Source organism: Pogona vitticeps, chromosome 2 (assembly GCF_051106095.1).
Source record: "Pogona vitticeps strain Pit_001003342236 chromosome 2, PviZW2.1, whole genome shotgun sequence".
In the NCBI taxonomy this organism is placed as follows: domain Eukaryota; kingdom Metazoa; phylum Chordata; class Lepidosauria; order Squamata; family Agamidae; genus Pogona; species Pogona vitticeps.
In genome coordinates, this window is record NC_135784.1 from 246,003,247 (window position 1) to 246,019,622 (window position 16,376).

General features: G+C 39.0%; 1 protein-coding gene across 5 annotated transcripts in view; it reads left to right on the plus strand.

Annotated features, from left to right (window-relative positions):
- SECISBP2 (SECIS binding protein 2) overlaps positions 1-16,376 on the plus strand; it is a 43,991-nt gene continuing 27,615 nt past the window's right edge. The window contains exons 1-7 of one of the 5 annotated variants that reach the window (XM_072992375.2): positions 1-137; positions 4,400-4,545; positions 6,594-6,852; positions 7,530-7,653; positions 10,156-10,391; positions 13,531-13,594; positions 14,333-14,484. In XM_072992375.2, the coding sequence (XP_072848476.2) occupies positions 108-137; positions 4,400-4,545; positions 6,594-6,852; positions 7,530-7,653; positions 10,156-10,391; positions 13,531-13,594; positions 14,333-14,484 (1,011 nt within the window). In that variant the 5' untranslated portion in view covers positions 1-107. The other 4 variants (XM_072992373.2, XM_078386196.1, XM_072992374.2 and 1 more) reach the window with 4 other exon arrangements.

A 16,376-nucleotide genomic window follows, 5' to 3' on the forward strand; every position in this document is an offset into this window, starting at 1 on the left:
TGCGCGCCGGCGGTGGCGCCGAGCGAGGAGGAGCCGCTGTTGGCGGGGCTGTTTTGACGACCTTTGGCCGCCCTCCTGTGCTCCCTTCCCTCAGCCCCCCCCCCGCCATGACTTCCAAACGGGAAACGGGTAGCGAGGTAAGAGGGGAAGCGGCCGGGCTGAGCCCGGGTCGGCGTCATAAATAAAAGGAAGACCCGCTCTTGAAGGTTCTCCATCCGGCTGTTCGGTTATGTAACCGGCGGCGAGTAACCCGGAAAGGTTTTGGAAGGGAGAAGGAAGAGGAAATCTCCAGGAGGGTTGCTTTGTTGTCGTTGAAAGAACACCCCAATCCCCCCTTCGCCCTCCCCCCGTTTCAGTCCGAAAGGATGCCCGCACCAAAAGTGGGAGGAAATGTCTCCTGGTCCAGAACTCTTGAGAGAAAGCCGTCATATATCTCTTTTTAGAAAGAAGAAAGAGACTAAAAAGTGTGAAAATCGCGAATAGAGCCACCCGAAGAAGTCAAAATGTATCAAAACATGTTGGGCAAGTTATATGACCTGCCGAACTAAGTTTGGGGCCATTCTCCTCATTTCTGTCTGGTACAACAGGCCTAGCGTACTTGCTGTTCCTTCCATTTTCAAAACACTCCTGTATATTTTAAGTAGTAGAAAAGTTGGTATTCTGTTCAATTTCTTTGTCTCGGCCACAGAAGGTCTGTAAGAAAACAGGAGAGAACAGCAGCCACTTTGGTGTTAAAAGGTCTAGTTAGGACTGGAGTTGGTGTATCTCATCCTTTATACTACTGGGACAAACAAAAAGGTTATTAGGCAAAATAGAATTAAAGGGAGTGTTTGATACTTTCATTCAGGAAATGCAGTTGACTGAACTGTAGTGTTTCACTGTAGTGTGTCTGAAGGCCCAAGAAACTATGGGAGGTAATATGTAAACTGGGGCATAGAAAAGGTGAAATACTTGCTGCTTTTCCAGTCTCTGTCATTTTCATGTAGTGTGACAGCTGTTCTAGTTGAGTTTTAGAATTTGTTGGTCACTTCTGATCTGGTATGTTTTTGTCTAAAAAATATTCTAAATTAAGCTTTTTAACATTTAAGGCATCACATTTTTTACTTGGGTAAACATTCTGTATATAACAATGTGAGCAAAGTGATGTCACACTCTTGCGTTTCATGTGGAGGATAATGCTATCAATGACTCTGATCTTGCTAGCCACAATATTCCAGTAACAGTATGCCTCTCAATACTAATTGCTGGGAAGCACAAGTGAGAAAATGTTTGCTGTTAAACATTTTGCTTGTATACTTCTCGTAGGTATCTGAGTGAGTGGTTATGAACAATATCCTCTTGTTATATATAAACTGAGATATTTGAAAACATACCCTGCTGACCACACTGTATGTTTTTCAAAATCAAAGTAATTTCAGAAAGTTTCCTGTTCTGAATAAAGTTAATCCCAGGACAGCATTCAGAATGAAATAGGAAATGTGCTGTTTCTTGACACAAGTGAGCCACAGGATAGAAGCAAAAATGAAAATTTATAGTTTGTTTCTGTAGAAGCAAATTAACTTACTAGCTCTTCAGAGAAAGGCCTATAGGCTCATGTAGAGGTTGATTTTTGTCTGAAAAAAGTCATGTTATATTAAAACCAATTGGAGAGGTTAGTTTTGAATACCCTCCTCTGGATTAAAGCAAAAGCAAAGTGTGCTGTTGTATGCTATGTAGTGCCCCACAGTGCTTAAAGCACTATGTGGTCAGTTTAGAATTTAATGATGCAGGCTACAGATCCCTGCCCCCTCCCTGCCCCTGCAAGCTGGGTGCTCAGTTACTGACCTTAGAAAGATGTAAGGCTGTGTGAAGATGGAGCTGGCTATGTGGGATTGAACCCAGGTTATGATAAGAGTTTTGGCTGCAGAACTGCAGTTTAACTAGTGCACCATGGGGGCCCTAGATTTGATCCTTTGCATTTCTTAGCTGTCTATCATAATGTTGTGGAATAAATCTTTTAATAGGGGTGTATGTTACAATGGGACTATAAATAGAAAGGTAGGTGAATGATTGCTCAAAACATGCTGAGATACGAGTGTATGTTTTCGTTTGTAATGCAAGAAGAAACCATTTTAGGGTGACAGTGGGAAAGTTTAAAAGCATACAGCAGGCTCCAGGTATTAATATTTCTGCCTGAAACTATGGCATTAGCATTAAGAGAAGACTACATGTACACAAAATTAATTATTTGCTTTGTAACCTCTGTCATGGTCACACAAAATAAAAAATCTCAGAATGCTGCTTCAGTCTCTCCTGGCTGCAGCAGGAGAAGGTAGAAAAGCCATGGACCTTTGCTTCATTGTTTGTTTGATATAACATCTAAACACAAGGTGTTTCTCTTCCTTGGTTAATTTTTCTCCCAGCAAGCTGAACATAAGGCATGAATGTTTTCTATGGTTTATTGGGAGAGAAGCCAGAAGAAAAATGCTCACATTTGCATGACACATAAACAAAGTACAGAATGAAGCTTTGGTTTTCTTCAGCTGCAAGTGAAAATAATCATTCAGCAGGAATCATTAGCGTTGCATTTGTGAGAAGCTGCACTTCCCATGATTCAATAATTTATCATGTCATGTGAGCACAGCCCCTGATCCTTGCATACCAGCATTGTAATCTAGCTTTGAAAAGGTGTTGCATTGTTGCAGTCACAAAATGCTTAAAATTGTTTAGATATTTTGATAAAATCTTCAGGTGGTTAATAGTTAGAATATTCATATGTTACAGGCTTGTATATATTAGAGGAGAAAAATGAAACAATAAGATTTTAGTTTTACAAAATTAAGTATTTCTGTAAAAAGATGCAAAGGTGTTTATGGCTGAAATCCTGTTCAGATTGTGTAATGTGTTGCCATAAATTAAGAAATCTCTGTTGCATTGTTGCATACTGAGTCACATGACTTGGCATGAAATGGATAAGGTCCATAGAAATTTCTTAACTTATGGCAATTTTCCACTTAAACAGTACAGCATTTGCATAACTGTGCAAGGGGATGTCAGTCATTACTCCTTTAAGTGCCCACTCTTACACAGTTGGGATAAGTTTGCCAAAATTTAGATTATTATTATTTATTTTTTTTGCAAATTGTTGAACTGCAGAAATAGTTTCTTGTATGTCTCTATCACAAGTGCTTAAGAGTGTTCAGTGAACAGACATTTAACTTTTGACTGAATGCTTTGTTTTATTTGTGGTGATACTTTTATTTTACATTTAAAAGTACATAAACATATAAAACCTGTATGGGATGGGGAAATGACTACTACCACTCTCCCTTGTGCTTGCTTTAATCATGGAAACTCAAGAGAGGAGAGGCTGCTCTATCTAGTGCTCTATAGGAGCCAGACCTGAAGGTTTGGCACTTCTGGCTCATCTGGAGAGGCTACCCAGATAGAACAGTTTTCAATATTCAAGTTGCTGCCTTCTTGTTACTAAAGTAACTGTGGAAGGGGCAAGACTAGTGAGCTCTCCTTGTTACAAATAGCCACGTGCTTTAAGTACAGTGTACATCTAAGCAGGGTTCTAGGGCTGAGGCAGATGGTGTTGGTTTGTGTCTGTTATATAGGATTACCAGGGTGGGCGGCAATTGCATCATATGCCCCTTTCTCTCACATTTACATTTCCCTTTATCCTGCTTTGGCAATATGTCTGACTAACCCTGGGCATTAGAACCTCAGAGCCAAACCAGAGTAAAGATTGATGATGGGAGTCCTATATGCAAAGGGAGAAACTGGAGGCAGGGAAAGTGTTTATGGGCCTGAAGTTTGTTCTCGGTCTCCTAGCCATACTTAATAGAAGTATATTTTCTGTTTTTTTAATTTTCAAAAGATAAGTTTTCTCCCTTGCAAATGGAAATTGAGATAGTTTTAGGAAACCAGTTTCTGCATTGTATATTTAAGATATTATAAATATGGTATTATTGTAATCAACGCTCCCTCTCATGTTCAGCCCTGCTGGGTGGGGTTCTGCCTGTTGCACACATGGCTCTGCTCTCTCTGCACGGCGACTCTTCCCCTCTCTGCGATATTCTGTTGTGACCAAAGGGGCTGGAAATGAGTGGGTGTGTGGAGGAGGAAGAGGAGCCCTGTGCGCTCATGCAGCCATGCACCTTAGAGAGGGAACCTTGATTGTAATGTATTTTAATTATTTTTTACATATAAAATACCATTTAGAACAGCAGTTTGCTTTAGCATTCACATTCTCTGTAAAATTTGAGTTCTGTTATGGAGATTATTTAGGTTGAGCATAAAACTAAAGACCAGCTTTCCCACTTCTGACAGTTTTGTTCACATCAATGGGGAATTTTACTTATTTTTTTGGATAACCTTAAAAGTGCATGTAGCCAAAAAACCTTTTGTTTCTCAGGGCATCAAGTTATCAGCAGAGGTCAAACCGTTTGTCCCCAAATATTCGGCGGTAACAGTGGCATGGTCAGAACCCTCAGAAGCATGTGTCTTTCCTAGATATTATACAACATGCTACCCATATGTTCAGGAGCCATCAGTGGATAAGTATGTACCCTTCTACATCTCATTTCTTGGGGGACTGTTAACCTGCTGAGGTCTTGAATTAAGATTCTTTAGCTCTCTGGCAAGTTACATTTGTTTGGTGATTAACTGACATTGCTTCTTCAACATTTTAGGCCAGAAAATTGTACTTCTCACAAGACATTCCAGAGGTGATATAGCATTGGGCTTTTGCCACCATCAGCAGAATGATCATAAATCATCTGCTAATTTCAAAGCTATATCTCTGATGCTGTGGGTTTTTCAAGAAATGTCTCATTCGACTTTCTGGGACATTGATAACTGCACTCTTTATTTATTTATTTATTTATTTATTTATTTATTTATTTATTTATTTATTTATTTATTTATTTATTTATTTATTTATCTGTCTGTTTGTTTATTTATTTATTTATTTGATTTGCTTTGATTTCTATCCTGCCCATCTAGACCAAAGGTCTACTCTGGGCAGTTTTAAAATTTGCCAGTGTGGGATTTGTGGGTTTGGGTTTTGTTTTCACTTTCTGTGTGGGCACCTTTTAAAAATCGACCCTATAATCTCAAAACCTCATAGCAGCAATTATGTTTCCTATGTTGAAATACCTATAACTGAGAAGCATTTTTTCTTTGTGAAAGGGAAGGGAGTCTGAATTCTCTAATGAGCAATGGGGATAATTGAAGTGCTGTCCCTTGGAACAAATCATGTCAGTTGCAGAAAAGAGGTCACCAAGCACTGAAAAAAATTGTGAGCAACTGTAGCCATCTTGACCTTCCTCATGGGGAGAAGACTTTTGTCCCGATATATATCAGTTTTATTGTCGGTGTAAAAGTCAACCATACAATTGTTTCAGCAGCTTGTATTCCTTCTACAGTATATAGATTGTAAGTTTCCCCATTTGTTCTATTACTAGCATATGTTTGTATGGCCAATATGAAAAGAGGATTGTGTTTGTGTCTGGCTCATGAGAATATATGCATCCCACAGGCTAGATGACTGATAGAAGAGTAGAGCTGGAGGGGACCCCAAGTATCATGAAGTCCAATCCCTGATAGTGCAGGAAATCCAAATCTAAAACATTCCTTATAGATGGCCATCCAACCCTTTTTAATACATCTCAAATATGCAAGAATCCTTCCAGGGTCGATTCCATGGTTAAATGTCTTTTCCTGTCATGAACTTCTTTCAAATATTTAGTTGACTTCTCTTTTCTAGTAATTTGAATCAGTTTCTTCAGGTCTTACCCTGTGGGCTGCAGAAAACAAGCTTTCTGCCTCTTCTATGTGAAAACCTTTCAAATATTTAAGATGGTTGGCATATTATTTTTCTGCTTTCTCTTCTCCAGAGTAAACATACCCAAATCTTTTCTTAATAGGGCTGGATTTCTAGACCTTTTACCTTTGTGATCACCTTCCTCTGCACATGTCCCTCTTGTTGATCCCTTATTTTATTTTTGTTTTTTGCTGCTGTATCACACTGTTCACTCCTGTTTAACTTGTGGTCAACTATAACTCCTTTTCACACATTTTATTGCCAGGCCAGATGTCACTCATCTGATATTTGTGTGTCTGCTTTTTTCCTCCCTAAATGTAGAGCTCTAAAATTTTTTTCTTGTGGAAACTCATTTTGCTTATTTTAACCCAGTTCTTCAGTCTGCTGTAATTATCTGGAATCATTTTTTGTTTTCTGAAGGATTACCTACTCCAACAGGTTTGGTGTCATCTGAAAATGCAGTCTACTCTGTTTTTTAATGAGACACCCCTTGGTGTCCTGTTTTCAGTGTTGTCATATTATGCTTAGTGCTGTTCGACCAATAAACTAAGTTATTTTTCTAGTGGTTTATTATAGTTTAAACTATAATATTTTAAAACCATAACATTTGTTGATAATGTTATTTCTTTCATAAGTTGCTGATAACATTTGAACTAAAAAAATCCATCCACACATATTCTGGTGCCCATTGAAACATGCTCAAATAACTTTGGTTATTACTGTAAAATGTGGTCACATTTGAATGAGCTATCCAATTAAAGAACAATATGTTGATTTAATTTAGACATCACGTATGCACCCAAGACGGGCCCTGGGATTCCACAGCCTCTCCTTCCCAATGTGCATCTCAGAATCCTGTGGGATATAGTTCACTTGGGGAGTACTCCAGTTGTCCATATTCACCTGATGCTGCACCAAATTCGTATACATTTACCAACTTCCAGCATGAGAGCAACAACAGACTCTTCCAGTCTTCTAGACAGGACAAAGACTATGGGAAACAGATGTCTCCCATCAGGAAGGAAGCTGCATATCATTCCAGGGTAAGTTATGGTTGTGTTGATATCTTGCTATGTTATTTCTATGTGTTTTACTAGTACCAGAAACTGGAGTGCAGTTATAGGCTTGTCTGGAGTGTTCCACTGTTGATTTCTAGGAGTATTCTGTCCTAGTCATAGCTGTTCTGCAATGAGGTACTTCAGCATTCTCTGCCATCTTAATAGGAGAAGTATTTGCAACCAGCATAGATTGCACACTGAGCAAATTGTGCAACTATATCCCTAGCTTCTGATTTCCTTATGTTGTTTACTGGGGTTCATTGAGAATCAAAAGCTTCCTATGTTTTCCAGCTGTTTATATTAAAAGTCAGTATTATAAAGTGAAATAGATTCCTAGCTAATAGAATTCTTTAAAATGTTACCCAATTCTGTGTGTGCAGTGAGCACCTCCGCCAGGTATGGTGGTAATGTCTGCTAGCACATTGTTTTATGAATATAGTTTGCAGAGGTGTTTTTGACATGGTTATTTGGCCTTCAGAACATACAAAAACTGAATTCCAAAAGTGAATGCTTTGCCATTAACTACTGAACAGCAGACAGCACTATCTGCCACTGTTAGTTGAAATTGTAATGAAATACAACATACAGATGTAATGTGTTAAGCAATAAAGTATTTACAAAAAAAGTATTCTGAAATTAATTTTCCTTATTATTTTACATAGAGACAACCAAAAGATCTTGAACAAAAATTGGAAAACAAGAAGTCTGATGGGAGTGATTTTACTAGCAGAACAACAGAGAGTTTGTCTTACACTACTCTGCACGGCAGAAATATTAATAAATCAGGTACATTAAGATTATTAATTTGTTGTTCTGTAGATTTGCCATTAGAAAAAAGCCAAAATATGTGTTTGGATGACATTCTGGTATTATGTATAGTTAGACTCCTTCATGTGTGTGTGTTTAGTCGTTTAGTCGTGTCCAACTCTTCGTGACCCCATGGACCAGAGCATGCCAGGCCCTCCTATCTTCCACTGCCTCCCGGAGTTGTGTCAAATTCATGTTGGTTGCTTCGCAGACACTGTCCAGCCATCTCATCCTCGGTCGTCCCCTTCTCCTCTTGCCATCACACCTTTCTAACATCAAGGTTTTTTCCAAGGACTCTTTTCTTCTCATGAGATGGCCAAAGTACTGGAGCCTCAGCTTCAGGATCTGTCCTTCCAGTGAGCACTCAGGGTTGATTTCCTTTAGAACTGATAGGTTTGTTCTCCTTGCAGTCCAGGGGATTCTCAAGAGCCTCCTCCAGCACCTGCAATTCAAAGGCATCAATTCTTCGGCGGTCTGCTTTCTTTATGGTCCAGCTCTCACTTCCATACATCACAACAGGAAAAACCATAGCTTTGACTATTCGGACTTTTGTTGGCAATGTGATGTCTCTGCTTTTTAAGATGCTGTCAAGATTTGTCATCGCTTTCCTCCCAAGAAGCAGGTGTCTTTTAATTTCGTGGCTGCTGTCACCATCTGCAGTGATCATGGAGCCCAGGAAAATAAAATCTGTCACTACCTCCATGTCTTCCCCTTCTATTTCCCAGGAGGTGATGGGACCAGTGGCCATGATCTTAGTTTTTTTGATGTTGAGTTTCAGACCGTTTTTTGCACTCTCCTCTTTCACTCTCATTACAAGGTTCTTTAATTCCTCCTCACTTTCTGCCATCAGAGTGGTATCATCTGCATATCTGAGGTTGTTGATATTTCTTCCGGCAATCTTAATTCCGGCTTGGGTTTCATCCAGTCCAACCTTCCGCATGATGTATTCTGCATATAAGTTAAATAAGCAGGGGGACAATATACAGCCTTCTCGTACTCCTTTCTCAATTTTGAACCAATCAGTTGTTCCATGACCAGTTCTAACTGTTGCTTCCTGTCCCACATATAGGTTTCTCAGGAGACAGATAAGGTGGTCAGGCACTCCCATTTCTTTAAGAACTTGCCACAGTTTGCTGTGGTCCACACAGTCAAAGGCTTTTGCATAGTCAATGAAGCAGAAGTAGATATTTTTCTGGAACTCTCTGGCTTTCTCCATAATCCAGCGCATGTTGGCAATTTGGTCTCTAGTTCCTCTGCCTCTTCGGAATCCAGCTTGTACTTCTGGGAGTTCCCGGTCCCCATACTGCTGAAGCCTACCTTGTTGGATTTTGAGCATAACCTTGCTAGCATGTGAAATGAGTGCAATTGTACGGTAGTTGGAGGATTCTTTGGCACTGCCTTTCTTTGGGATTGGGATGTAGACTGATCTTTTCCAATCCTCTGGCCACTGTTGGGTTTTCCAAACTTGCTGACATATTGAATGTAGCACCTTAACAGCATCATCTTTCAAGATTTTAAATAGTTCAACTGGAATGCCATCACCTCCACTGGCCTTGTTGTTAGCCAGGCTTTCTAAAGCCCACTTGACTTCACTCTCCAGGATGTCTGGCTCAAGGTCAGACTCCTTCATAAATCACCTTAATTTTAAGTGTCATTAGTGATCATGACTGACAGATTTTTCTGGTGGAAATGGCTCATCTCGGGTGATCAGTTTTGTTCAAAAAAGACTATTTGTATTAATTTTAAAAAATAAACTATTGAAAATCCTGTTGCTTAGCATACTCAATCCCTCTAAAGTTGAACTATTGAATGAATTACTCTAAAAGTTCCATTGATTAATGAGTCAACTCTGTTGCTTCAAAGAGGCCTCGTCTGTTACTTACTATGCTAAAGTAAGTGGCAATTAGAGTAGGCCCGTTTGAATCAGTGGAACTTGAGGAGTGACTCACCACATCCCCATTGATTCAGTAGGGCCTATTCTAGTGTGATGTACTGTGCTAAGCAACAGGATTTTGGCCCAAATGTATTTGTTAGTGTTCCACACCTTTAATTTGAAAAATTCCGAAATATTTGGGTTAGGTTAAACTGCAAAATTTACTAGTTCACATTGAGGAGCTCCTTTTAAATATTTCCAAAAATGAATTGCAAAGATTCCCATAGAAATCCATGAAGACAGATTTTCATGTGCTTGCAAGTTCCAACACGTGTTCATTTTAATCCCCAAGTAAACACCGAAAGCAACTTGCAGTGTACCAATGGAGAATGACTATGCTCAGTGGCTTTTGGTGGAGCTGGTGATGGGGAGGATAAACAGATAGTAAATAAGTAGAGGAATGAAACGGAGCATCAGGAATCCTGAATGAAAGCACTCCAAAGGGCAAGATTTTGTCATGTTTATTTACTTGCCTGCAACAATAATTAGAATAAACCTGTAGCAGATAATGAGAGTAAAATCTAATGATACATTAACTCTTTTACTAGACAGACCTACTAAAGCCATGAATACAAGATTCAAACAGATTCAAAACAGTGAGCGGCTTCCAGAACCTGCCTTTGAAATTACTTTCGCAGATTTTCCAAAATTGCAAGCCATGGGAAATAGTGATCTGCTGGATCTTCAAAAACGTACGTTGGGACCATTGGGCTTGGCTGAAGGAGATAAGCTGCCTCCGAAAACTCTGGGGAAAAAAGGAATTTCAGATTTTATCACCAAAGAGGTTAGCTACTTGATAGTTTTTGGAGGACTGAACAGTATTTTGTTGATATGAACTATTTCTCTCTCTAGTGTATTATCACTAAGAGCAAAACCTTGTTGGTGTAGTTACACTGCTGTAAAGTGATTCTGAGTGCTACAAATAATTAATTTTGTTTGTTCATTTATTTAAAATGCATTATACTGCCTGTCATGATTCCACATGGCCCGATTGTTTCACCAAACTAGGAGTTCACACTACGTGCCCCTCAGCTGCCACCAGTTGATTTCATCAAGAATACCTAATACTGTATGAATGATAGCTGTCCAGACCACATGTCATTTTAAAAGAACCAAATAGAAATTGTTTATTGATACAGGTGTTGACAGAACAAGCCATGTTGTTAACTCTTAAACATTCTTCTTTATCCACCCTCAAACACCATTCTCCCACCCAGACTCCAAAACCCTCTCAGCTTTCTAACTCTCTATCTCAAAGACCCTAACTCTCTCTATCTCAACTCCTCCTGCTGCTGCCGAGTCTCTTATACCTTGTGACTCTGCCCCTCCAAGCACTCCCATTGGTCTGTGCAAATAGCATATGAATATTCATGACAAATGCTACACTGCTTTTCTCCTAAAAAAGGACCCAAGGCAGCTTATATAATTAAAAACAATATTAAAATTGAAAAAAGTAAATTATTCAGACATTAAAGAAGAATCAAGAGCAAAAACCTTAAGTAAAAGCATTATAAAAAACTCATTTAGAAGCAGCAAAATATAAACCATCCTGTTTGTCTCCTAGACCAGTGGTCCCCAACCTTGGGCCTCCAGAGGTTCTTGGACTTCAACACCCAGAAATCCTGGCCAGCAGAGGTGGTGGTGAAGGCTTCTGGGAGTTGTAGTCCAAGAACATCTGGAGGCCCAAGGTTGGGGACCACTGTCCTAGACAGTCAGTTTCGTTAAAAGCAGCACTTTGAATTGTGCCTGGAAGTTGATCAGTAATCAGTGGAGCTGCTGTAATAGGGAGCTTATGTGAATCCTTGTAACCAGCCCCAGTTAACAATCTGGCTGCAGCATTGTGTACCTGCTGAAGTTTTCAAGTTCCTTCCGAAGGGAGCCACACATAGAGCACATTACAGTAATCAGCTGGGCTGCAACTTAGGTTTGTGTCACTGAGGCCAAGGTAGACCTCTCCAGCAATGGGTGCAGCTGTCACAGTAGTTTTAACTGTGCAAAGGCACCCCTGGCCACCACTGAAACCTGGGCAGTCTAGGCACAGAGACAAATCCAGGAACACACCCAAGCTGTACACCTGTGTTTTCAGAGGTTGTGTAACCCCACCCAATACAGGCTGAATCCCTATTCTTAGATCTGCCTTTCAATTGACCAGGAGCACCTCTGTCTTGTCTGCTTTAAGTTTCAGTTTATTTGTCCTCATCCAGTCCATTACTAACATCAGACACTGATCTAGAACTTTAACTTTAAATTAACAGAAAGCTCCTTATCCTCCTCCTTTCAGGTTCCAAGGCTTCTTAAGGATCTCACCCTAGGAAGGCCTTTGGGAACAGTGGGAGAATGGGGGCGGGAGAGCTTTTAATTGTCAAAATCATCACTGGCCATTAATGATTTTTGACTATTGAAAGCTTTCCTCCCATCACACTATACTGGTAGGATTTTGCCCACTATGTAATAACAAAAAATGTACCCTGTTTCCCCTAAAATAAGACCTAACCTGAAAATAAGCCCTAGTATGATTTTTCAGGATGCTCATAATATAAGTCCTACCCCCAAAATAAGCCTCAGTTAAGTGAAACTCCGTGCTCCACCATTGTGCAGAAACCAGAAGAAGACAACATGACTGTTTTTGAATAAATGTAGATTGTTGTACATGAAAAAAATAAAGCATCCCCTGAAAATAAGCCCTAATGCATTTTTTGGAGCAAAACTTAATATAAAACCCTGTCTTATTTTCGGGAAAACAGGGTATTAAGAATAGGTAGGTACTTTATCTCATTAGTAGTATGAGATTATACCACTAGATAAGGAACAACATTTTTCATCAGCAGTTTATATTTTCCCTGAGGTTCTTTAACCCAATAGTATTTTTAAGTCTTGTCTTTCTCTTAGAGTTGTGTTTCTGTAACATTTTGGAAATAATTTTATCTGGAATATTTACTTCATATAATATTTCTCTTTTATCAGTTAACAAGAAGGCTCTTATTTCTGATTCATTTTAATAAGGATAGGATATAGAAATTGACAGGAAATGATATTGGAGAAAATGATCTAGATTTAGATGTAGTGACTTAATTTTCTTATTTGACTATTTAGTTGTTTTTTTAAAATACTGTTGTAGTTTTACATGCATTTCTCTCACTGCAGTTCAATTTGGTGATCATAGCTTATTCCTTGCCCATGTAACATAGGAACCTGCTTAAAGGATTAAAACTTCTGGAAAAATTTTATTTCTGACTCCTAGTTTTTTGTGATTTTCTAATTAACTTATTTAATTAGTAATTGATGAATTATTTTTGAACACAAACTACATATTTACGTTTAGACAAACAGTATTTGTATAGTTTCCACTCTATCCCTTATTTTTGTATGTATCGTTGAAAATACTTTTTGGAGAGCTATTTCATCAGTTTTAAATACTTCCTTTAATACAGTAGTCTATAATGTGAATATATGATGTAAACAGAAATGATTACTAATCCATGGGGGAAACTATAAGATTTGTTACTTAGCATAGTAAATTATTCTAAAGTATACTCTTTGAATCAGTGGGAATTTGGTAAGTCAACTCCTCTAAGTTCCATCAGTTCCAATAAGTCTACTCTAGTTGTGACTTACTAAAATGACTTGCAGCCATAGTAAGCCTATTTGAAATGTTGGGACATATGGAGCAGTTGACTCACCAAGTCCCAACATAGATAGATAGATAGATAGATAGATAGATAGATAGATAGATAGATAGATAGATAGATAGATAGATAGATAGATAGATAGATAGATAGATAGATAGATAGATAGATAGATAGATAGATAGATAGATAATCTTCAGATTGCTTCTAAGGCTGCTGGTGGTGATGGATGTTATCTAATGTGCTAAATAAATTGTAAATTGTGATTTGCACTGAAGATTGCAATAATCACTACAGGGTGAAGTATCTCTGAAAAAACAATTCCCATCAAGACCTTTAAGTTCCTCATCTGATCCTGGAAGTAAGTATAGTTGCAGACCTTGCTTTACTGTTTTGTCCGCTCCATATAAGATTTCATTCTCCACTCTCTACTTAATCCACAGAAGCTTTTAAGAAGTTCTTAAAAGATGCAGAAGAATTACGTGTCTCTTTTTAATAGAAATATATTAAAAATCTGGAGGTATTAAAGGCTGACTAGAGAATTTCTGAGTGCTGTAAACATTTGAAATAGCTCAGTGAGTTATGTATATGCCTTGCAGAATCAGAGGTTAGGAGTTTGATTCCCTCCTTTATCTCCCAGGAGAAGAGCTAGCCTGTATAATGTTGAATAAGCTGCATAGGCCCAGAAATAGCCTCTGAAGAAGGGAATAGTAAACCACTTCTGAATACTCTATACCTAGGAAAACGTGGAAAGGCCACCATCAGTCAGAATTGATTTGATGCATAATATGTCTGCATTTTCAGTACGTTTCATATGATTTTCAATTACGACTATAATTTTTAGCATTCAACATGCCAGATTATTAGGATAAGAAAACTAATGTTTCACAATTTTAGATAGATGTATCTGGTGGATATTTGTAGGTAGGTATGGCATATCAATTCTGCAGACCTGTTTGAATGATAAGGTTTTGCATATCTCCCCAGATGACACCTTCTACAGTGAAAAAAAATATGAAAATTTGGCCTAGGCCTCCTTAAAGATTTAGGAGCTGGAGTTATTTGTGAAGTTTGAACACTGTGTTCTGTCAATTATCAGTTCCTCAGGCATACTCAGACCTTTTCACTGAAAGACTGTCTTCAGCCAAGGTGCCAACTCAGCCTCACAAGAGAGGTGTTTCAATGACAGATGCAGTCCTCACCAGCAGTTCAGGCAACAAAGGAAAAGTGGGTGCTTCTGCAGATTGTAAGGTAGGAAGATTAGTTTCCAAGTTCTTTCAATATTATTCATTTTTCTAATATTATCTTTTGGATACATGTTATCCAGAACTTTGTACATGTTGATTTTTAAAAGACATACAGTGGTGCCTCGCACAACGAGTGCACCGTAGAGCGATGAATTCGCTCTACGAGGACGTTTTCGCGATTGCAAATGCGATCGCATACCGATGGCCCCTATGGCCGAAAATCGCAGAGCAAAGGTCGGTAAGCGGTTCGCTTACCGACCTTCGCTTTGCGACCCGCTGATCAGCTGTTCGGCGGCTACAAAATGGCCACCGGAAGTCGCAAAATGGCCATGTGCAGCGTTTTCGCGCCCTCGTTAAGCGAGGGGAGGGTGCGAAAATGGCTGCCGGCCATAGAGGAACATCGCTGAACGATGAGTAAAGGAGCCTTTTGGAACGCATTAAACACTGTTTAATGCGTTCCAATTGGCTTTTCTGTCCCGCTCAGCAATGTTTTCACACAGCGAGGGTTAATCTGGAACGGATTAACCTCGCTGTGCGAGGCTCCACTGTATATTTGTAAGGGTCAAAGTATGTGTGGGAGAGCAGTTCAGTGCAGAAAAAGCTGACATGAGAGTATTGCTATTTGTCTTGGGTAATAATAAAAAGCAATAGGAATCCTGTTTCTCTGTATTTGTTTTTTATCTTATCTTTCTCCTTGATACCTTATTTCTATCCTTTCCAAGGGAGAGAGATAAAGGAGACAATGTTTAATTGATCAACTGAAATCTTAACGTGAAGAATGAATTGGAAGGATCTGTCCTGTTTCTTAAGTGTTAATGGCTACTAAGTACTGATGATTCTCCATGATCTCCCTTCCTTACTACAGCCCCCTTTGAACCTCATACACCATTTTGGAGTAGCAGCATGACACTGGATTTAGGTCCCATCTTCCTTTTTTATTTCCTTTCTTATTTTACATCGTAAATATCTCATTGTTCTGCCCATAATGGTGTAAATCTACTATTGTTTCTGTCACATGGAAGACACTGTCTCTCGATCATTCTCTATTTTTATCTTTCACTTGGAACAGTTTTGAATATTTTATTCTTATTCAGTGGCAGAAATCCTGTTGGCATAGCTGTACCAGAAGAAGGTTGATAACATCACCAGCATGGGAAGATTTTTTTTTTTGTAAAGAAAAATTCCCCTCTTTTCTCCCACTGCTTTTCTGACTTTCAAGTACTGTAATCCCTTTCATCACATGGGGGCCACAGGATGGGGAGGTAAATTAATCTTGAAGTGGGGCATAAGGAGGAAGTCTTATTACCAAAAAAACATAATTGCCAGATTACTTTATTAGCTGGGGGAAAACTTTGGTGTTGAAAGTCTTCCTCCTCCCAACCCTTGGCTCCCACACAATTAAAGAGATTAGTGAAAGTCAGAAAAGCCACAAGTGAGAAGGAAGAAGTAGATATCTTCCGCTGCTAGTGATGTCATCGCCTTCAGGTGGTGTGGCTACACGAACAGGATGCTAGTGATGCGTTCTTTGCAAAATCAGGTTGCCAATTTTTTGTTCTCTTGATTTCTCCTCATCAACCATTCTGTTCTTAAAGTTATGCTTGGATTTAAAAAAAATAAGCTTTTTTGCTTTGCTTTGCTTTCTATTAGTCATATTTTTTCCTTGACTGTGCCTTCTTCTCCATCTCCACTCATGTTGCCTGTTTGGAAATCAGGTTTTGTTATTCCTCCCCTGGCAATAAGGAAACCTGATTTCCAAATAGGTAATATGAGGAGTGGGGAGAAGGCATATTCAAGGTGTACCTTTGATCCTGGGGACTGAGTGGAAAATTCCAACCAAATGGCACCTCCGGTGAGGCATATGAAAATTTTTTCTCCTGAACTGGTTGAAACCAGCTT